The 24591-nt window shown below is 37.7% G+C and overlaps 1 protein-coding gene across 1 annotated transcript in view; it reads left to right on the top strand.

Annotated features, from left to right (window-relative positions):
• Positions 1–24591, top strand: part of ADAMTS3 (ADAM metallopeptidase with thrombospondin type 1 motif 3) — a 232634-nt gene that overhangs the window by 169251 nt on the left and 38792 nt on the right. The window contains exon 5 of the mRNA XM_045858021.1: positions 12653–12852. Coding sequence (XP_045713977.1) covers positions 12653–12852 — 200 coding nt within the window. The remainder of the gene's footprint in view (positions 1–12652; positions 12853–24591) is intronic.

The following is a 24591-nucleotide window of genomic DNA, read 5'->3' as shown; positions in this document are numbered from 1 at the left end:
TGAACCCACAACTTAGGTGTGTGCCGTGACCGAGGATCAAACCCACAGTCTTTTGGTATACAGGATGCTCCAACCAACTGAGCCACCTGGCCAGGGCTAATTATGATTCTTTAAAAACCTAGTTTTTCATTCTCTAAAGAAGTCAGTGCAAAACATTTTCAGTGAATTATTTCAAGCATGTTCTTTGGACTGTAAAGCAATACCTATGTTTGCTAAGGTTTTAATTTTTTGAACTCTCTCCGTGTTTTAGTTAAGTAACAAGTAGCTTTGTTTCTTGGATGACAGTTTTCTTTTTTGTAAACACATTGACAGTACCTTATTGCTTAGCCAGCTTTTTAATGAATAAAGAAGTTCACATGCTTTTAGAGGAAAGGTGAGTAAGATTTTTTTTTAATTTACTAAATGCTGTTCAACCTTAAATTGCTCTCCCTTGCATATGATATGCTGTATTGCAAAGACATTTTTGAGGAGATTTAATTTTTCATAAATGTATGATTTTTTTTTTCATTAAAAGAGCAATGTCAGGGTTCTTACACTGAACCTAACTACCTAACTTCCACAAGTCCAAGTAAATGTGTATAGAAAATCATTTAGGGATACCGAAGTAAATGTGTATAGAAAATGGTTATAGAAAATTCTAAATTTTCTATATGTACCACATGTTCCTAGCAATATCCAATTAAGCAGAAGGTTTCAGCCAAGATGAAATAACAGAGACTGAATTTATCCTCCTTTGAACAACCAAACATTGGAAAAATATGTGAAACCATAGTTTGCACACACCAGCTATCTGGCAGTGAGGGCCAGTGATCCCTAAGAGAGGAGAAACAAATGAGGGGAGCCTCAGCATTACCCCAGTTTACTTCCTGGGAAGCTTCCAGTCTGAGTCCCAAGGAAAAGTGGAGAAGCCAGAGCTGAGAGTCTGGGAGAGGAAGGTGGACCAAGTTCACGGAACTGAGTTTGGGAGAAAAGAAAGCTACATAGAGGTAGAACTCCAAAGATCTGTAGAGGTTACTTTCTATGAGTAATATTTAGCTGAGTCCTGATCAGCACATTCATGTGGCGAAACTCTGCAAATCTTGCAAAAGAACCACTTAGGGAGGATTATTGTGGGGCTTACCTCGAAGCAGACTGGAACATCTCATGAATCACCCCGCATTGGATAGAATGCGCAAGGGGTCTTGTCTCAGTCACTAGGAATAATTAGCTCTACATGAGCCTTGATCTGATCCTGATTAATATCTTTAAAGCAAGATCTGAAAAGACCAAACTGTTTTCAAGGATTTTAACTGCATCCAAGAACAAAGCTCAAGAATATTTATAGGAATACAAACATACCCAATAGCCCAGGTAAAATTTAGCATGCTAGATGTCTGATCAAAATTACCAAGTATGCAAAGAAGGAGGATGATGCAACTCATGATGATGAGAAAAATCAGTCAAAATCAACCTAGAGCTGACTGAAATGTTAGAATATAAAGCATTAAAATAGCTATTAAAACTGTATGTATTCCATGTGTTTAAAAATAGATATAAAATACCTCCAATTTCTTTTTTTTGCTTCCATGTAATCAGTGCTATCTGGGAGAATGTATTATAGACATAGGATAAAATGTAAATGTAAGTGTTTCTTTCCTCTGGCATATTTTATTCCTTAGACTAAAAATAGTTTTATTTTAGCAAATAAGTGTTGTTAGTAGAAATTTGCTTAAGGAAGGGCTGGCTCAATAATTCTATTTGAGTGAAAAATGCTATTACTAAATTTAACTTGGATATTATCATTTGTGGGTTAGGAGTTTTGCACTATCCGTACGTTCTAGAAGATTATACCATAATTATGAATAAAAAGTTTACATATATGTATATAAAGTTTCCTTATAACTCTCACAAATATAACTAATATTCATGTGGCAAGGTCTATTATCTGCCATCATTTGCAAGGTCTATTATCTGCCACCTTTTGAATATTGTATCTAAAATTGGACCTGTTTCACTAGGTCACTCTTATTCTCCTCATTCTGTCTTCTTCTCATCTTGGTTTATGATTCTTATCATTGGAAATTTAGTCTTTGAGGTCAAGCTCCATGTCTCCTGTGTTCACTGCTATACTCCCAACGATTAGAATGGTGCCAGGTTAAGTGGCCCTGTTGTTTAAATATGTATTGGGAAGAATAAATGGCAAATGTTAATATTTATAGTTTGGTTATAACAACTTGTTTAAATTTTTATTAAACCATTCAATATCCCTTTGAGGAAAAATTTAGGATACTCAAATAGAGTTTCTGGGAGAAATTTGAGGTGAAGAAATCTTTTGGTCTTAATAAAGTAGCATATAAGAAGCAACTGATAGAAATACCTTGAGCTTTGAAACTGACAGCTATAAAATGGAATCCTACTTCTCATTATACAATTGAGCTAAATTAGAAAATATTAACTTCTAGCAGTGTGAGATTCCTAGAAGCTAATCTAGTAACTGGGCATGGGGACCTCTTCCTCTAGTCTTCAGTTTAGTAGAGCTCAGCTACAAAAACCATAAGGAAGAAAAAATATAATCAAGGGAGGGAGAAGTGTTCATTGAAATGCTGCTATTAAATCTATAGAGTAGTAAAATTTGAAAATTAAAAACTGTACATTCTTCTGAAACTAACTGTATGATTTTAGCTGAATAAGAGCAATAGAAGAAACAAACTACAAAGCAGGTCACTAGTAACAAAGTCCTTCTTTTAAAATGAAATAAAAGGAATAAACTAATTAATTTGGGAGATTAAACAGAATATATCATCTTTTTCAAAGAACTGTGTATAGCCTAAGAATATTTTAGTACAGAAGGTTTAGAAGAAAATGAGAACAATTGACAACTATAACAGGAAAAGTGTAGATGGATTTATTAATCATGGTTCTTTTAATTTCATCGGTTAGGAACTAACATCAAACTGTGTTAAGCAAAAAAAATTTTAAAAAGCAAATAGAAAAGAAAATGAGGTGGTGATAGTTTATTGACTCATGGAACTGAAAAGACCAAGGTTTCAGGCATGGTTGAATTTAGAAGCTGAAACTCATCATTGGAGCATAAACTATTCTCTCCATTAGTAATCTTCTCTTTAACATTCGCCAACAAGCAGCTGCACTGCTGCACTGTTATATTCTGCTAGTTTCAAGTTTAGTGGTGAAAACTTCTCTTTCCTCATATCTCCCAGTAAAACAGTTCTAGGTCATAGTTTCATTGGCATGATTTAGGCAGTGTGTCCATCTATTAACCAATTACTGGAGTCACAGAAATAAAATGTAGTACTTAACCATACCTGGGTCAGTGCCCACTGCTGGAGCTGAGATCGAGGGTGGAGTGCAGAAGTGAGGCCTGGAGGGTGTAAATCCATGGTACTGCATGGGCTGTCTGGAAAAAGATAGTTGCCCCACACCTGGAGGTGCCAGATTTAGCAAATAAAAATAAAGACCTTTTATTTAAATTTTAATTTTAGATAAACAGTAAGTTTTATTTATTTGAAATTTGAACTTAACAGAAAATAGTGTATTGGGTTGGCCAAAAAGTCTGTTTAGTTTTTTCCATAAAATAAAAGACACATTTTTTATTTTCACTAGTAATTTTATTGATTTGGATATTTTGAGTATGTTGGCTGTCTCCCATGTGGTATAATGTTGAGTGTTCTCAATTATGCCTTTTTAAAAATTATTGTCATTCAATTACAGTTGTCCCAATTTTTCCCCATTGCTCTCCCCTGCTCTGCCAACCTCCCTCCCACAGTTGATCCCCACCATGCTGTCCATTTCTATGGCTCCTTTATACATGTTCCTTGTCTAGACCCTTCCTCTTCCCCCACCCCCATTATCCTCTGGTCCCTTTCAGGGTCAGAAACCCTGTCTGGTCCCTTGTTCTTTATTTCCATGTCTCTAGTTCTTTTTTGCTCATCTGTTTGTTTTGTTCACTAGGTTTCACTTATAGGTGAGATCATATAAATTTGTCTTTCACCACCTGGTGTATTTTACTTAGCATAATGCTCTCCAGTTCCATCCATGATGTTGCAAAAAGTAAGAGTCCCTTCTTTCTTTCTGCTGTGTAGTATTCCATTGTGTAAATGCACCACAGTTTTTTGATCCACTCCTTTACTCATGGGCATTGAGGGTGTTTCTAGCACTTGGCTATTGTAAATTGTGCTGCTATGAACATAGGGGTGTACACGTTCATTTGAATTGGTGATTTGGGATTCTCAGGGTATACTACCAGCAGTGGAATTGCTGGGTCAAAAGGCAGTTCCATTTTTAGTTTTTTGAGGAAATTCCATATTGTTTTCCACAGTGGATGCACCAGTCTTCATTCCCACCAACAGGGCACTAGGGTTCCCCTTTCTCTACATCCTCACCAGCACTTGTTGTTTGTTGATCTGTTTATGATGGCCATTCTGACCAGTATGAAGTGGTATCTCCTTGTGGTTTTAATGTGTATCTCTCTTGATGGCTAGTGATGCTGAGCATCTTTCCATATATCTCTGGGCCCTCTGTGTGTCCTCCTTGGAGAAGTATTTGTGCAGGTCCTTTGCCCACTTTTTAATTGGCTTTTTTGTGTTCCTGGTGTTGAGTCATATGAGTTCTTTATATATTTTGGAGATCAAACCCCTGTCTGAGGTATCATTGGCAAATGTGTCTTCTTCCCATGTGGTTGGTTCCCTTTTTATTTTGCTGATGTTTTCTTTAGCCATTCAGAAGCTTTTAAATTTGATGTAGTCCATTTGCTTATTCTTTCCTTTATGTCCCTTGCCCTAAGAGATATGTTGATGAAAATATTGCTGTGTGGATTATCCAAAATTTTTGTCCCTAGTTTTTCTCTAGGACTTTTATGGTTTCACAACTTACATTTAAGTATTTTATCCATCTTGAGTTTATTTTTGTGTGTGGTGTACATTGGTGGTCAAGCTTCTTTCTTTCTTTTTCTTTTCTTTTTTTTTTTTTTGCATATGCCTATCCAGATTTCCCAACATTTTACTGAAATGGTTATTTTTACTCCATTTTATTCTTCCAGCCCTTTTGTCAAAAATTAATTGGCCATACTGACATGGGTTTATTTCTGGGCTCTCTATTCTGTTCCATTGATCTATGTGTCTGTTCTTATGCCAGTACCAGACTGTTTTGATTACAGTGGCCTTGTAATATAGTTTGATGTCAGGTATTGTGATCCCTCCTACTTTGTTCTTTTTCCTCAGAATTGCTGAGGCTATTTGGGGTTGTTTATGGTTCCATATAAATTGTTTAAATATTTGTTCTAAATCTGTGAAATATGCCATTGGTATTTAGATAGGGATTACATTAAATCTATAGATTGCTTTGAGTAATATAGACATTTTAATGATGCTAATCTTTCTAATCCATGAACATGGTATATGCTTCCATTTGTTTGTGTCTTCCTTAATTTCTTTCTTCAGTGTTCTGTAGTTTTCCAAGTATAAGTCTTTTACCTCCTTGGTTAAGTTTATTCCTAGATACTTCATTTTTCTTGTTGCTGTAGCAAATGGGATTTTTTCCCTAGTTTCTGTTTCTGATATTTCATTGTTGATGTATAAACATGCCTTCAATTTCTGAATATTGACTTTGTACCCCACTATTTTGCCAAATTCATTTATTAGCTCGAGTAGTTTTTTGATGGAACCTGTAGGGTTTTCTATATACACTACCATGTCTCTGCAAACTTGATTTGATTGCTATCAACTTCAACTGGTCTACCTGACTGTGGAGTGTAGTCCAGCGAGAAGTCTCCAGCATGAAACTTTTTTATTACTTTACTGTTGTTCAGTTACAGTTGTCCACATTTTCTCCCCACCACTCCCCCCCACCCCAACCAAATCCACCTCCCTCCTTTGCTTCCACCATCCCCCTTGGTTTCATCTATGTGTCCTTTATAGTAGTTCCTGAAAACCCTTCTCCCCACCCCACCCCCTCCTCTCTGGCTATTGTTAGAGTATTCTTAATTTCAATGCCTCTGGTTATATTTTGTTTGCTTTTTTTTGTTGTTGATTACATTCCAGTTAAAGGTGAGATCATGTGGTATTTGTCCCTTACTAACTGGCTTATTTCACTTAGCATAATGCTCTGTAGTTCCATCCTCCAGCATGAAACTTTTCAAACTGCTTTTGACACATTTGACCAGTACCTTCTCTATACACTGCACAATTTTTTTTTTCTTTTCAGTTGCATTTTTACCTTTCTTGAAGTAATAAAGCATAACATGCTGAAAATGTTGCATGTTTTCTTCCATCTTCAATATTAAAATGGCTGCACAAAAGTTCACCCATTTCGATAAGTTTTTTTAATGTACCCTGATATGACAATTGTCACAGTGTAATCTAACAAAGTTGTTTTGAAAAACATTAAAGACCACTAAGTGCTACCAGAGCCATCTTACAGAAAACATCAAATAGAGTTTTTAGCCAACCCAATATTTTGTCTAACTGAGCCCACACTCAATATCATTAAATACATCATTAAATTTTTAGTGATATATTCAAGAAATGTTTGAAATGAGGCTGAAAAAACAACAATGATGGGAGTTCACTACTCTGGGAATGAAACACTGTACCTTTCTCAAAACATTAAGAGCCCAAAGAATGCAGAAGTAGTCTCTAGGCAATCAGATTACAATAAGAAAAATTAAACACAAACTGTATTAATGCAAAGTAAGATAGAAAAACCAGTGAAAGACTGTTACTAGGGAATGTGGGAAGAGGAGGGTCACTACTGATGAACTGCTTAATGAGGAATCATCCTACCTTTGGACCTCTTGTAAGGCAAGCAAATGTATTTTCTGATTGCATAATCTAAATGAAGTTTTCTTTATTTGCAGATAAAAATATTCTGACACGTAGGAGATTCTTATTAAAAGTCAGAATTTTCTATATATTGGACATTGAATGACGTTTCTGTTTTGTTTACTAATTATCACAAACCCAAAACATAAAAGCATTACTTTTCATTTAAAAAGTAAGAGGTTTTCCATTAAAAAATGCCATATATTATCCCTTAAAGTAGTCAGTGAAAACAAAGGCAACACATGTATTTTGGAATTAGAATTTTTGGGGAAAAGAACTCACAGAAACTAATATTCATTTAATGGTAATGTCTTTAAAAAAAAACAGTACCTAATGAAACTTCAGAGTTGACATCATAAATTGGCCTAAATATAGTTCTTTGAGGTATTATTATGTAATTCCCCAGTTGGTAAAGGATTCAGCTGCTTTTCATAGAAACGTTTTATATCTTGGTAGAGTAGTGGTCCCATATCTTTATAGGAATTGATAATAGTATCATTTTTTAAAAAATAGAAGTGTAAAAATTACTGTTGGATGATACAAGCATATCAACACAATTATTTAAGTTACCTGCTCTCTGATTCTGATGTTATCATATGACATTTGTTGCATTTTATGCCTATTTTTTAGATCTCATCTTAGGATCTCCACCTCCTACTGGAAAATCCAGCTTGCAGTATTCCAGTTGCTTGATTTTCACCACAATATTCTGTTTATGAATAATGCATAATTTCTACATATAAACTCATTCTTCATTTTTTTGTTGTTGTTGCCGAAAAACAGTGTGCTTCCCATTTTCTGAAATAGATGCACTATAAAGAAAGCTGTTGTGGAACATTTTGGTAAAGTAGATCTTACCTTGTCATTCACTTACATAAAAATTAACTTGTATTCCCAAATATAGAAGGAGTGCTAATCTGGATAACAAGATTAAATATTTTCAGTCATATCTATTAGAACCATATATATTCTGTGACACAAAAAACCCCAAACATGGGCCAGACACAATGGTAGTGCTGCCCCTCATGAGTAGCAAAGTCTGGCGCTAGGCAATCCAGGGCAGGATGGTGGCTCCGCCGTCATTGTGGGGTTAGATCCCATCCTTATAGCTGCTCTGCCATACTCAGCACTTGCCTGGATGCCAGTGTCACCTCATAGAACTGATACCATGTCCGTGTTTCCAGGTAGCAGGAGGAAATATTAAGTGAAGGGACAAAGGGAGGGTGCACCTACCAAGGTGAATCACCTTCCTTTGGGGAGCCTTCATGGAAGTCCCTCATACAACCAATTTAAACCACTGAGGTATAAGCCAAACTTCTGCTCAGATCTCATGGTCTTATTCTTAGGCACATGTGGTCCTTTGTCACAAGGAGACTGGGAATGACTTTTAGCTGCACTTATTGCCCCTTCAAATAAAACTGATGTGCTGCTCCTTAGGAAGGAGAGAGCAGACTATGGGGTTGATGATTCTCGCACTGCCTTCATCACAGTATGGTTAAGATTGCTTTCCATCCCACAATATATTTGTATCAGATTAAGAACTTGATCAGAACTTACATCTTTGCAATTTTATCTTTGTCTTCTGCCATTTTTCAGGACATAGGAATTCCTGCTGGAGTACAGACTGCTTTCACCAGGCACACTGTAGATATGGTGATACACATGCCACACATGCCCTGTTCCATCCCGGAAATGTCTTAAGCCTAAGTGTTCATAATGAGCAAAACAAGCTATATTCTACTTTACCTATTTGATAAGTTCAAAATTCTGAGTTAACATGACAATTCTATATTTCACACTGAAATGACTATATGTATTGTGACTTGATTACCCGTGTTCCCCAAAATATCTTATTTCAATAAAAGCTGTTTATAGTAAAGCTACTTTTCTAAAAGTTCACATACAACAGTTAGGAAACTAGGGGGTACACAAAAGGACACCATCAAAATATTTTCAAAATATTAATTCTTATCAGTAACTGCTTAGATAAGTTTTAAAACTCTCATTTTCCAAAAAGTTTGTAAAGAGAAAACTCACTGAACCTAAGTCCTCAGAGGGATTGCCTTTAATATTTCTGAAGAGTTTAAAAAGTAATCTGAGGATCACTTTTCTGGAACACAGTGTGGGGAACAGTAGCACCACTATACCTATTGCAGGGGCTTATTTACTTATTTGAAGGGGCTCCGTTTTCCTGCTAATTCTGTTACTGCACCCATCACTTTCTGCTCTCCCACTCAGCCGCCGCCATTCAGGTCACCCTGGATGCACTCATGTAGCACGATGCCAACAGCATACCACCAGGGAGCCATAGTTTGCAGCACCCCATTCAAAATGTCACTCAGCTTTCTCTTCTTGAACTTGGCTGCTGACTTCTGTGTGACTCCTCCCAGTCCTCTCGGCAGTAGACAGCTCTGCCAGGGGGTGGTTGGACATGATTAGAATGGTACTTCCTTTCAAGGTTTCTATTTCCCTCTCTTATGGGGGCACAGAGATGACAGAGAATTGGACATAGAAACATCTAAAATTTTTCCAAAGTTTGTTAGCTTTTAAACTCTGAAGCTTTATAAAGGTGTGAAATATTACTAAAAGGCATGTGTTAGTTCCCTGATTAGAGCTACTTAAACTAGCAATTAGGAAAGTGACTCAGCCTACATAGTTGTTACCACATAGTAAAATACAGCTACTTTCTGGATATAAATCCAGTACAACTGTGTGGTTTCCAGGGTCTACACATGTGTGGGTGCTCAGTAAGTATGTGTGTAATGAAGATCAGTGTGTGCCATCTACAAGCTAGCTCTTTCCAGTGCTCTCAATCTACTAAACAAGCTTGTCTCACCAAGTTTAATCCTGACTTAACATTGAATGTAAACATTCTAGATTTTCTCTCCTTGTATCTACTTTGTGCTCTGCAGGATATAGGTTACCCTCATTTCTAAAGACACCAGCAGTTCAGAGTGTCAGTCACTAATTCAAGAGTTTTTTCTTATCTCTGTTTTAAAAGAACCATGACTGTTTGATTTGTGATGTACAAAATAGAATGTAGGAGGCTTTGAAAATGATGGCTTCTCCTACTGGGAAATCATCATCACATCATCATTATTGCAGTAGGAGCAGTAAGTAGTATTTGTGAAGCACTTACATCTAAGCACTGTGCACAGGGTTTTTTAATGATCATTAATCACATCATTGCAGCAAGTCTGCAAAGTCAGGCATCTTAAATAACATCACACTGATAGGATGTGACACTCCCAGGATTTAAAGGCAGGTAGGTCTGCTTAAAAGCCCGTGCTACTAATCATTTTACCATTACATTAAAAAGTAGGCATACTAAGAAAAGTTCATGATGAATGAAGATATTTTACAGCCTCAGAACTGTCTGTAATTAATAGAGATGTGTAGAGATAATAAGTGCCAGAAACTGTTTTTTCCTTGGAATGCCTGGCATTGCTTACTTCAGGAATCATAAGAAAGAACACTGTGCATACAGTACAGCACAGGGGGAAACAGGGACAGAAGTATTCTTGGTTGAATAAAGACTTCAACCAAGGATTCTTGGTTGAAAGAAAAAGGCTTCCTTCTCCCTTCCTAAGTTTCATGCAATGAAAAAAAGAGATTCTCTTCTCTTTCCAGAAAACTGCCTATTTAAGGGGAGATAGAAAGGCCAAACCAAAGGTGTGTTAGAGCAGAATGAACCATCTCTGAAATATGTATTCAGCCTCCTTCATTCAAGCATCAGACTTAATGATATGATGACATTGCTGGTATATTTCCATTGGATGTGGTCGCTGACAGTTCTGCCAAATAGGACCATTTTTAGAACTGGGAGTTCATGTATGAATTTCCTTTTTGTATGCTAGCTATCACAACCTTTCACATTCTCAAGTGTGTAAAAAGGCCTGAGGTTGAATAGTAAAGCTGTTTGCAGGTGGAGTCTCTTGCCTTCCCTGGAGGTTTACAACTCTCAAAAACAACTTTTGAGGAAAGCTTTCTGTTTGATGTGGATGGTGGTGAGAGTTATTTATGTGTTGTGGAGCCAACTTGAGTCCCTGATGAGGAGAAAATTCCCAGCTAATGATCTAGCAGTTGGGCTTGGGTCAAAGTGAATTACAGTATAGCTTTCAAACCTGACTAGTCACATTCAGAGCTTACGCCCGTACTCCTGGGGGAGGGAGGATGGTGCTGCTGTTTCTTTCTTTCTTTTTTTTTTAAGTGGACAGGGTGTGAGTGGGATCTGTACTTCCACTATTTCTAATCCCATGTGGCTGTGGCTTGGTCATCAATCTTTCTGGCTAAGGACACCTTTTTTTTACCCCTCAACCTGACTAAAACCACAAAGGTGGAGAGGAAAATGCCTATTCATTAATGTCAGACACTAATTCAACTAGCTTATAGGCCCCGGTGCAGCACTCAATAACCCTTCACATAAAGCATGAAGTCAGACAAGGTTCTGTCAAACGTGTTTTTAGATATGTGGTTGTTTTAGACATTGAGGCGGTGTGTAGGAAAAAATATTTTCCAAGTTTTATGTATTTGAAATGGAAATGAATATACTTTCAGTTTTATACCAACAGTTTTGAATAGCTTTTATTTTAATATCCAAATGATAGATTTTATTTTTCAATCCACCAGAAACATTGTTTTTGCCCAAAATATGGTAATCTGAAGGCAGACAATCTAGGTGTTTAGAATTTAAGGATGCTTCACTTGCTTTCTCCAGATAGAGAGATGGACAGACAGACAGACAGACAGACAGACATAGGTATATCTGTATGTTTTTTACTCTGTGTGTGTGTGTCTGTGTGTTTGTGTGTATATTCCTATTTGAAAAGTAAAACTTTTAAATTTCATCAACTAAAAACAAAATTATAAAACTGTTGCTACTATTTTTTTCCTTTGGCTATAGGTAATTTTCTGACTTTCTAACTTTGGCATCTCATAGATTCAGCTATATAGCAATTGAAATGACCTGCTATCCAAATGATGGCCAGTGCAAATGTGCAGACCTATAGTGTTAACTGGATGTTAAGTGAATGTACCTTGTATTCTCACTTCTTCCATTCACTAGAAAAACATATTCAGCCAAAATAAAGTAATAGATAGTGACCGATAATTATACCACTAGATGCTGTTATGTTGCCACGCTATACTTGGATGTTTAAGTTAAGGCTACTGGAAAAAGGAGCAATTTAAATGGATTGAGATACAAATTCTACACTCGGATTATAGTTATTTAACCTCTGTAAACTTATCAACACATGATTTTTTAATTTAAAATCTCTATTTAGTAACTACTTAGCCCGCGCTTTCTTTGTGCCCCACTTTCTTTGCTCTGTAGTGGGGAGACAGCTGGAGGAAGGCTAAACTACTCTTGTCCTCAGGGGCATTTCGGCCAGCACAACAACATGGCCTTTTCTACAGTGATATCATTTGACCCTCAATATTTCTGTTCTATGTTGAATTTATATGTCTGATCATATGGATATGCATATTATTTATGGAATAACCTGAAAACCAGTGATTTGGGATTATAACAATGGGTCCCCTAGAAGATCTTGCAAAAAGTTATTAGGAAGCCCTGGCTGGCATAGCTCAGTGGATTGAGCATGGGCTGCGAACCTAAGTATCACAAGTTTGATTCCCAGTCAGGCCACATACCTGGGTTGCAGGCCACAGCCCCCAGCAACCGCACATTGATGTTTCTCTCTCTCCCTCCCTTCCCTCTCTAAAAGTAAATAAATAAAATCTAAAAAAAAACCCATTTGCAGACTTTAAAAAAAAGTTATTAGAAGGCCTGTTGGGGAAGCTGAAATGCTTCAGCTTTGTTTGCTTCTTTATAGAGTCAGATCTGGGAGGCCTTGATGATCTAGGCACTGGTTACCGCAACATCGACCGTCAGCTGAACGAAACAATTAGGCGTCGCAGACATGCAGAAGAAAACGATTACAACATTGAGGTGCTGCTGGGAGTGGATGACTCTGTGGTCCGTTTCCATGGCAAAGAGCACGTCCAAAACTACCTCCTCACCCTGATGAACATTGTGAGTAGTGACTCCTTCGTGAGGCCTTTTTTTTTTTAATCTTTTAGTTCACATCTGTTTTGTTAGTGTCTTCTGGAAGCCTGCGTGGGCACTTCCGTGACTGTGCCCCACATCCAAAATATGTGTACAACTACATTGAATGCAGACAGTGATTTCCACAGTTAACATACAAGGATGCAAAAATAAGGGAAGCACAAAGCACACATTTCTTTTGGTTGATCAGCTATTTTTCCATTGTCATCAAGGAGAAATCATAATTTGAAAAAATCATAATGCAATGGAACTGTGACATGAATTGTTTTCTCAGTTCATTCTAGGAATAATCAAAACTCTCAGGACTTAATCTACCTGCCTTGATGTGGACCACAAAGGATAAAATAGTTATTTTTAGCATCGTTTTATATCCCAGGATGATAAAGAATGATTGAGGCCTAATAACTCTGTCTGATGCTTGTTGGCAGAGCCTTTGAATAAGAGTGCCATTTTTCTGTATTATGCAATGTAGGTAATATATTTACAAAGCACAGTCAACTCTTGGCACAGTGCTGCTATGCAGTCATGAAAAGCTCTTTAAATTTGTTCTGTATTTCTTCTGCATGAGCCTTAATCATATCCAGAAGACATTTAATCAACATCCTTCAAACTGGTGTATTTTTTTTCCTTGTGAATAGGCAGAGAACAATTGAGGAGAAATAACTTATAAATCATCTACTTCAGAAGGATAATTGAGATAGTAGTACAATCAAATTTATATTTTTTGTCATTTAGAATTGTGAAATACATATTCTATTGATCTATCAAATGTTGTTGTCTAAGCCTGTTGTTTCCCTCTTTCAGCTTTTGACCATAAATTTAGCTTCTTTGGCTATCTGTGTGATTTAGCTTCTTTTTCAATGATTAAGATTAAATTTTAAATAATTATGTTAAAGAATAAAAATCATTAATATTATTAATCATGATTTTATTTATTCTGATATTTAAGCCTATATGTTAAATATATTTTTGTTCTTTGAGATGCCATGTCTCTTTGAAATGCAAAATGAGTCTAGAAATTCAAATACATTTTTATTTGATCATCAGCACTAATTCCAGTTATGAAGACCAATCAGCACACAGAAAACAAATGACTAGCCTTGTATAAAACTTCATCACTGAGAATTAAATGAATGTCTTCAACTACTGGCTCTTAGACGACTTGCTAGCAGCATAACTTTGAGCATGTTCCTTAGCTTCCCTGTGCCTGCTTTAGTTTTCCCATCAGGAAAGAGAGAAAAATAGTAAGACTTACTAGGGATGTTGAGAGAATTGAATGAATGAATGCAAGTCATGTGCTTTACACAGTGCAACATACACATGCAGAAGTACACAGCCATGTTTTAGATTTCCATGTGAAATTTATTTCCAGCATTACCTAAAATTTAAAATTTCCTGTGAAGATGCTATTCCAAAGTGCTTCAGTCATTGTACCTCGTGTCCGCTCTCTCCTTCCACTAGCAGTGCAGTCAGTCACAGACTTCTTGGGCTTCTAACTGGTGTCCAGACTGTAGAAAGCTCTCAGAGTAAGGCAGCAGAGATTTGAACTGGTCCTTGCCCTCTCAGAACTTACAATTTGGTTGAGGGGGAAAATATAAGAGAAATTTTAAAGATTGAACAATAAAAGGCATGCTGCCATTAAGGCTCATATTGTAGGTGCTGTGTTATAAATTCTGTGAGACTTCAGAGAAGGGAGCCGTGACAATAGTCATCCAAGATGGAAAGTGCTGCGAATATTAAGTTGGGACTCTGGAGGCAGGGGCTTTAGTTCGAGCTCTATTAACTGGCTCTTGGTGCCCTGGGCCCTTAGATGAATCATGTGCTTCCCTAGGATTTACTTTGTGTTTTTATAAAATTCAAAGTTTTGACAAGTTGTTCATTAATAATTCAATCGGAAAGTTGGGAGTAAACTGGGTCTTTAGGGGTTTGTTTACGTATTTTCATTTTTGTTGTTACTTTGTTTTGTTTTTTGAAGGACACATGAAAATGTAAAGGTTTTCTAGGTAAAAATCTATTCACAGGAAACCTTTGCCTTAGTTGACTGGTGAGTAAATGCGTTCTCCCTGTGGTTTACCTGGTAGTCCGTGTAGTTCCGGTACCAGAGCCCAGATGATATTTACTGTGTAGTTCCTGAACAAGTGCTTTTCTTCATGGTTGTTTTTTGTTTTTGTTTTTGTTTTTGTTTTTTTTTTCATTTAAACTGAACTCTTTTTTTAAGGGGAGTTTGTATTTCTTATTTCATACTTTCATATCATGAAAAGGGTTTTCAAGTTAATCTTAAACATCTGTTTAATGAAAGAATGGATAAATGAACAAAGGAGTATGAACAGCATGGAAGTAGATTATGAACAATCTTGGGGAGACAGTAATGTTGGATGCAAAACATGAGGGTATATTACACCCTGGCTGTGGTGGCTCAGCTGGCTGGGTGTCACTGCACAAAGTGAAAGGTCACCGGTTAGATTTCTGGTCAGGGCACATGCTTGGGTCAGGGGCCCAGTCCCCAGTCAGGATGTGTGCAGGAGGTAACCAATTAGTGTTTCTTTCTCACATCTATGTTTCTCTCCCTCTCTTCCCCCCCCCCCTTACCCTCTCTCTAAGAATAAATAAATAAAATCTTTTTTTAAAAAAACAAGAGGAAATAAATTACAACTGAAAGCTTTTAATCAGCTTAATGATGTAATAGTAGTATTGTTTAAGAAATAAATTAACATTTCTTGGTTATTGTACTTTTTTTCCAAATATATTGTAAGATGGAAATTACTCCCATTTTTTCTAGCAGAGACAAAAGCTTTAAACTGTTAATAAAATGGAGGAAAATGTTTAAAATTATTTGAATTTTGTAAAACAGTCTCAAATAATGACAGTGTTGGAAGGTGATTAGTAGAAGGCGGCCGTGTGCAGCCCAGGTGGGAGGGCGCAGCCCCTGAAAGAGCGTGAAGCTCTGTACCCTCCCTCCATGCATCGCGCTGTGGATCTGCTCCATTCGGCTGTCCCCAAGGTGTATCTTTCATAGAGAAACCAGTGTGTAGGAGGCAGCAGCCTATGCTGGAAATGTAGGACAGTTTTGGGTTTAAGCCTTCCCCCAGCACCTACGAGGTGAAAGGCCGTGAGAGGCCTTGTCTGAGTAGGAACTTTTCAATGTCTCAGTTTCCTCACCAGTAAGGCAGGGATACCAGGCTTAGTTTTATAGGAAAATTCTGAAGAAGAAAGGAAATTGTAGGTTGTAATAACTGCCAAGATGGAAAACAGATGAGACTAAAGGACTACTGTCAAGTGGGGGAGGTGGGGGCTAGTTTGAATAGGAGGTTGGAAGAAAGCTTCTCTGAGATACTATCTGAGCAGAGATACAGAAATCTGATGAGGAACAGAGTCAGGCAAAGGACTCAGTAAAGAGTGGCCCCACCTGAAGGATCATGAACTGCAAAGGCTGAGTCAAGAAAGAGCTACTGAATTAGGAGTATGTTTTTCAAGCCCAATGGGTAATTTTGATGAATACCCCTAGTTAAAAAGTCACTAGTGTAGTAATAAAGGACAAGAACAGAAAGGAGAGAATGGAGGGTAGGAAATCTTTGAAAATAAAGAAATAGAAATGAAATTTCTTAGAGTGAAAAATACAAGTAACTGGACTATCCTAGAAATTTTTCCAACAATTTTTCTTTGTATCTTGATACTCAAACTCTCTTGGCAGAAATGTGTTATCATATGAGCTACTCTGAAGCTTACCTTACAGAACTCTGAGCATTCTAGGCAGGTAACAGTTTCTCCCCAGTCTGAATATAGTGGTTCCTTCCTTTGGGATATGTACTAGCTGCTACAGGAGAAAGCGTGGGCCTTGCTGAGAGGAAAACCAATGGAATAAATGTAAAGGACAGGCTCCAGGTCATCTCTGCTTTTCATCCAGATGGAAAAGAATGTCTCCTGGCAATACTGTGAAGGTAAAAGGAGGAACTACCCCACAGAGCTTTAGAATAGTTTCGTGTTACAAGGACAAAGGTGGACTGTCATTTAAGTGATCAGAACAAGAAACAGTAGAATTTCAAAGGATAATTCCATCATACAAAATTTTTAACTTTGCAGTCTAATGTCCTATAATGCAAATGGGATTCATGAATTTCCTTTTCAAGAAATCAGTTTAGTGTGATGTGTTTCAGTAAAAGTCTTTGTTTCCTAATGTTTGCTTTCTCTGCCATGTGCTCTCTTTTCCACGGGTAATTTAGGTGGAAGTTACCTTTCATCTGTCCTGACATTGGATCACATCTTGGAGTTGAAGAAGAAACATTAGAGGCGATCCTCTGTAACATTCTCCTTTTTGAAGACAGAGGGATTGAAGGATAATGTCAGGTTACTTACCTAGTGTCACATATTTAGTTAGTGCAAAGGCAGTCTGATTTTGTCTCTGATCCCCATTTTAACCCCACTCCACTTGAACATTTATGTTAATAGTTAGTCATTAGTATCTGATTTTCAAAAATATACCTGAAGGAGACTCTATGATGTGAACTAAAGAACATATGTGCTCAGTAATGCTTTGGGCTGGCTGCTCAAAAAGGTAGGCTGCAGTGAGAACTCACTTACAACATCCTAGTCCTTGCCCGAAGCAGGAATAGGCTGCCAACCTTCATCCCCTTAAGAATTGTCTGACTTGCTCCATAATTATCAACTCAATTCTGAAAACTCTAATTAGTCAAAATAATATTTAGGAATCAAAATGTATATGTAGAACAATGGTTTTTAAACAAACCTTTTAGAGTGTGGATTTATTTTTGAATTTGAGGAAAACCATGAAAAATGTATTTGTGTCAAAAATAGTGTATACCATTTCAGAAAATCAAAGCCCACTTGACATTCATCCAGGTTAAGAACCCTGAGATGTAGCCAATTTAAAGTAGTTCCTAGTAGCCAAATCTGAGATATAAGCAAAAATAAATAAATGATAACAAAGGATTAGAACACATGCAATAAAAGAAATACTTGTGAGTTCGTACTGATATAAATAAATAATGGACTATGTAAGTAAACACAGGACAATACTTCCTTATAGTAGAATTCCAGTTAATATAATGATAGATATAGAAAATTGCTAATTGCCAAGCACTAATGCAGTAATTGTTGCAGGCAATGAATCACAAAATTAGTGGATGAAAATCTGATGAGAAACAGGATATATACGTAGCATCAAATTATCTCCCCACAAAGGATCTATTAATCATAAAGGGAAAACTAGTAACTTTATATTACCAAAACCTGACAGCACCTTAACATGGGTCAGGGCATAGGAGAAGCTTGAATTCAGTTTTAGGAGAATTAAGGGATAGCCACGAAAGGCCTCTTTCTGTGTTGTAAAGAATGGAGTAGAGAGGTTCAAGAACAGTGAAGACAAGCCAACTGAAAATTAACTGTGGATGTTTAGGCAAGAGACAGTCGTGTGTTAGACAGGGATGGTTGCTAAACCAGGGAGTATTTATGGGAGAATCAATAGAACTTGCCAGCAGATCAGATCTGGGCTGAGGGAGAGGGAGGAATCCATCATGATTTACACTCTTTTGGCTTGAACACTGCTGCATGATGGTGCCATTTACATAGAGGGAGTGATCTATGGGAAAAAAACAGATTATGTGGATTGAAGGCTAGTGGTAAAATCTTTGAAGATGTTCAAAATCATCTAGTTTTAGCTCGAGGTGCAAAGAATGATTTAATGTTGTTAAGGATGAAGGCTTATCCTACTACCAACTAACATTTAGCCTTTGCTCTCTGCCTGGTCCTGTGCTAAATACTCTACCTGAGTTATATAATAATCCTCAGCCCTCAAATATGTTCATTTTTAGTCCCAGTTTATAAATGAGGAGATTGAGATTTAGAGAAGTTTGGCTGCTCTTCCCAGAGTCAGACAGCTAGGAAGTGGCAGAACCGAGACTTAAGCCCACATCTCTCTGCCTGCTCATCCTCCCTAAGCTTTAGGGCAGTAAAGCTTATATGCCTCCTGCGTATCCCTTGCCAAATAAAACTCTGATGTCTTGTCTTTACTTTTTACTGTGTCTTGTGAGAATACCATTCAAGTCGTTGGAATGAGAATTCAGTTACATGCCTGATTGAATCAGATCAGTTAGCAATCTAGTTTAAAACTCTAACAGGGTGACGAAGCAGATTTTGTGGTTAAGGGGTGGGTTGTTTTCTCTCAGTACGTTAGATGGTCTCTGTCACCAACACTTCCCTGTCGGTGGCAGGTATCCTTGTCATTTGCTAAGATCTATGAAGTGATCTGGGTCTGTTGTTCCTATTAATATTTTCAACGACCTGCAGAGAATTCAGTCTATGCTTTAATCTCAGTATTTACCAAGTGAAAAGAAAATAATTTCCTTAAAAGAATGCCTCCTAGAATGAAAAACAAGCTTGTACTTCCAAGTACTCATTAATAATTAAGAGAAAATTCATCAGTTCTTTTTTATATTGAAATCGGCTACTTAAGTTGGGCAATGGACTAATGATAATAGCAGCATCTGGACAGTGTTATCTGGACATGACAAGCTTTACTACCTAATATTTTTAAAAACTCCATAGAAGCACTCTGTCCCCAGTGAAGCATCAGTTGATTTATTCAAGAGTTAGCAAATATGCTCTGGCTGGTGTGGCTCAGTGGATTGAGTGTCGGACTGCGAACCAAAGAGTCACAGGTTTGATTCCCAGTCAGGACACATGCCTGGGTTGCGGGCCAGGTCACCAGTAGAGGGGTAAGTGAGAGGCAACCACACATTGATGTATCTCTCCCTCTCTCTCCCTCCTTTCCCCTCTCTCTAAAAATAAATAAATAAAATCTTAAAAAAGAAAAAGAGCAAATATGTGTGGTGACTGGTTACTTAGTGATGATTACATCTCAACACTGCTTTTGATTTTTTAACTGTTTCTGAAAACATCGAATGTGACTGCAAGGCAGATTTACCTGGAGAGGATATGTGTTTACTCAACCTGAGCAAATTATGTAGCAGTTTTCTGTTTGGGGTCATTACCGTTAATCCATTTCTTACCTGTGCATGCACACTGTCCCCTTGTTGTTTACTCACCCGGTGTATATTCCCTTTCACAGACCAAGTCCTGTTAGGTTCTAGACAGGCAAAAATTAATAAGATTTAGCTCCTTTTTGTAGGAGCTAATTCAGCAGCTAAAATAAACAAATGAGCAAATAATAATAAAATAGAATAGTTTCTTCAAAAGATTCAGCCACGAAGTAAACATTAATTGAAAAGGAGGGGTGTGGTTCGGCAGATAATGCCAGTGGCAGATGAAGTCTTTCTCCATAGAGAGTATGTCATTGGAGTTGTAATTAGAGAATGAATTAGCATTTCCCTGCTGCAGAACAAAGGAGTCTTGAAAGATGGGGAACAGATTATAAAAAGGTACTAAAAGTGGTAGTTTTTGGAGCCACTGGAGTTTTGTCTGTATGTGGAACTGAAGGGTATTTCGGGGAAATGGCAGAAGATGAGGCTGGGTAGAGCAGCTGGGGTTACCTTCAGAAAAGCATGTGCCATCCTAAAGAGTTTGAATTTCACCCTGCTAATGAAAAGTCATTCAGTGTTTTAAAGAACACTGGTGACTTGATCAGTCTATGTTTTAGAAAGAGAATTCTGGATGCAATAGAATGATTTGGAGGAAGAGACTCTATTAGACTCATGCTATGGACATACATGCATAATATTTATGCTCCAGAATTAGGGGATCAACTGTATTGAGTCTGGCTCCAAATTCCTTGTGGTTTATACTACCCTCCCTGCCTCAGCAAATGCTCTTAATTTCCCCATTGTGGATTGAACACACCAGGTCACAGAGACAGATTGGGATAAGTACAAGTCAGTTCAGCCTCCTTATATAAACATGCACACCTCCCCTGGAAAACCCTGGACCCATCATTCTAGAATAGAGTCCCCACATCACAGGCTACATTCACATCACACGACATCCATGGTGTTGCTGCCTCAGAGGTTCTTTTGATTTTTCCTGAAGCACCTCAATTTCCTCTTTCCCCTTTGATTCTGCAGCCCCAAATTCTTTTCCTGACATTCACCCATTTTTCCTTTTTTATACTGCAAATAATCAGTCTGACCTTATCCTTCCCACATTTATTCCATCCTTGATTTCTCCCAGGGTTCTAAAACATAGAAAAGCTTTTTAGCTTGTTGAGGAAATTATTTTTTTCATTCTTGAAAAATGGGAATGAATTCTACCGGAGCTTTCAGTATTTTTCCACTGTCCCAAAGGCCCAAAGAGTCTGTAAGACCTTATAGCTGAACTGTGTATTCTTGACCCACCCAAAGCCTCTTGGATGCTTGCAAGGGGTAAAAGCATATTTAACCTAAAAGGACAGACTCCTGTTTATTGAAAACAATCATCTAACCATTATAATCTGCCCTTCTGAACAACTGCTGAAATGGGCCCAAACTACCCAAATGCAAACATTTGCAAAAGTTTCAACAGGTTATTACAGCAATGTAACTCATTCAGTTGGGTACTAAGCTACGTGGACAGGAAGGATGGGTTTAAGAGACATCCACAGGGCTTGCAATACCTGCAGAACAGGAAGAGGTCAAAGGTGATTTAGTTTTTGAATGGGATAAAATTTTCAGAATAGAGAAGATTTTGAGGGAGAAGGTGAGTATACTTTGAGATGTTTAGGTATACTTCCAAAGACATAGATCTGTTACTAGGGTTGAACAGGTGGCTCTGAAGAACAAGAGATGAATCTGTTAGCAATAGAAACATTTGGAATTCATCAGCCTATAGGTAGGGGTTGAAGAAACAAAAGTTAACGAACCATTGCAGGGAAAGCAGGTGAGAAGAGAAGAGGATTGACAGTAACGAGACACTGACATGTATGGACCAGACAGAGAAAGATAAGCTGATATTTCTAAAAAATAAATAAAAATAAACCAATAATGTCATTGAAGAAATGTAGTGGTAAACAGTACTACATACTGCAAAACATTGTAGGCAGGTTATTTTTTATGATGAAGGAAAATTGAGAATATTACTAAGAGGAAAAAGAATACCAAGAAAGGGAGGGATTAAATAAGGGAAATAGAGTTGATATTTTGGAACAAGTGTCTTTAGGGAAGTTGGGAGGAGCCTTCGAAGAAGTCAGAGACTTAGCACTTCTGCTAAGACAGAAAGAAAAAGGCAGCGAGGTGTTGTTAAGAACCAGAATTAGCATCACACAGACTTACTTGAATTTTGGCTGTGCTGATTATTTGGGGACCATCGTAGAACTTCTCTGGGTCTCTATCTCTTCCTAAAGTGGTGATAAGGAGCCCTCCCCTGCAGGGTTCTGAGCTTTCATGTTGTAGGCTGAGCCGGTGAACATGCCCTTCCCTTTGCCTCCATTGCTCATTCTCAGATGGGCACAGACCACCTCTTTCCCGTCCGTGGGTCTCCCTGCGTGGACTACCCAGCCTCCGGTACCTTCTTCCTCAATTGCTTGTCCCTATCTCGCCACTCAGATTTATTTAGTTCACAGTACCTGTTCCCATCCAAAATGACCTTGACTGCATGTCTTTTTGTATTTGTTTTCATAGCTTATTTTACCTATTAGAATATGAGTATTCATGATAAGAACAGACTCATCTCATTTACTATTTAGTTCCCCACCCCTAGGACAATTGTGTATGTGGCAACTGTTCAGTAAACATTTGATAAGACTATTCCTAAAAAATTAGTCTGACATTGGGAATGAGAGAAGAGTTGGCAGGTTGGGAGACAGCTACCAACTTTAAGTAAAAGGACTAGAGTACGGAGCTGAGGATGAAGCAAGTGTGTGTTGGAAACCTTCAGCTCTACAAGAGGTAGTTGTAGATAGAGTTGCATTTTTTCATAGCCCATTTCAGAATTCTTTTATTTATTCTTACAGCCAAAGAGTAAATAGGCTAGTAGTCACCTAGGCTATCTTATTATTTCTTTGCCTTCAGTTAACCAAGTTTTTTTCTAAGAATATTATATATGCATACCTTTTGTTTATTTCTGTGTGAATAATAATATGAATAATGCCTACAATTTTTGTTTTTATATTTGCAAGGGCCAGACACCATTAAATACTATACATATATGAGCTCATTTATTCTTTTGAACAATCTTACAAGGGCAGTACAACCATTATCCCATTTTACAGATGAGAAAACCAAGACACAGAAACAGGTAACATGCCCAAGGTCACATAGCTGAGGTCAAACCCAGGCAGTTTGACTGCAGAGCCCATCCCCTTTACCACTCAGCGATACTGCCTCTGAAAACCTACTCCACTCATCTGCAAGAAAAAAGGTTATTCCTTTGTTGAAGCCAGACAAAGTTGTTCATCGGCTAGTCAGACAAAGCAGGTCAGATTGTCCTGCCAGGGAAATGTCCTGGGAGAAATTGTCCTGTCCGGGAACAAACCTGGAAGGAATTTTCTTTTCAAGGAAAGGAATACTTGGTTTTATTTCACTTTCCCCCTCATGTCACTGCAACCCCTTTCAAGATCAGGGGAATTTCAGGGGAGAATGAGAAGGGTGTACAGGAACAAATATAAGGGACACATGGAAAAAAACTAGGGGGTTGGAAATAGAAACTGGGGGAAGGGATGGGTGGGTGGGCTGGGATGGGAGTAAAGGACAGACAACTGTACTTGAACAACTATTAAAATAAAATTTAAAAAGTTAAGGTCATCTGACAATTAAATTAATGTTCTATTTACCCCTGCTTCCAGGTAATTTAATAAAGACTCTGGTCTCAACCCTGAACACCCCGCAGTAAACATATACATTCCCCAGTAGACTGGCTCACGTGGTGAAAGGGGATTCCGTTCTTTGTAGACAAACCTGCATTTGCATCCTGTAGTATCAAATAGGCGACTTCTTAGAATGTTTGTGCCTGATGCTTTTCTCACAACCCAAAACACTGGTTATAATTTTCAGCCCTCACTTTTCTATTCTTACTCATTTTTTCCAGTGATCTGCTCAAGCTTCTCTTTATTTTATCCCAATATTTTGTTGAATACCATTATACTGATGACCAAGAAATTCTTATTTATAATAAATTGACTCCAGCTCCTCATTTCCTTAGAATTTACATGAGGAAAGGTTATAAAAAGGAAGTGAAATTTTTAAGTTCTTTTTATCAATATGATCCCCCACACCCCATTTCTTGAACTGAGGGGTAGCAAACTTGCACTGGTTACTCTAACACCAGACCTTTTGTGCCTGGTGACGGTAGGGCTGCAGTCTGTGGGTCTGTGGGGTGTGGCTGTGCACTGCCACTGCTGACCCTGCAGTCAGACTGCCCAGGTGTTCCTCCTTTGCTCTGTCTGCTAACTGTGTGACCCTGGGCAAGTTGCCTGAGTTCTCTGGGCCTCCATTTCTTCCTTTTGGGAGGGAGGGGGCTCAATTTCTTCAGATGGAAAATGGAGATGTCTAAAGTCATTGCAAGGATTACTTGAATTAATGTAATTAAAGGATTTAGAACTGTGTGTGGAACCCAGAAAGCTCTATGTAACCTTAGCTGTTGTTTCCATGTGTCGTTGATATTGCTGTTACTTAGGAAAAAATTGCTTTTCTTGTCACTGAATTGTGAAAATGCTTTCTAAACAAATATTATTTAAGCTCATCTTGACACATTCAAATGGTTACTTTAATGTGATATGCTTTTAGTTTTTCTGTGTATCATTTATTTATTGTTAAAATTTGCAAA

The sequence above is a fragment of the Phyllostomus hastatus genome, unplaced genomic scaffold (genome assembly GCF_019186645.2).
Source record: "Phyllostomus hastatus isolate PE091 unplaced genomic scaffold, TTU_PhHast_1.1 phas_scaffold_1674, whole genome shotgun sequence".
NCBI lineage: Eukaryota > Metazoa > Chordata > Mammalia > Chiroptera > Phyllostomidae > Phyllostomus > Phyllostomus hastatus.
This window is presented reverse-complemented; position numbering and strand designations above follow the sequence as displayed.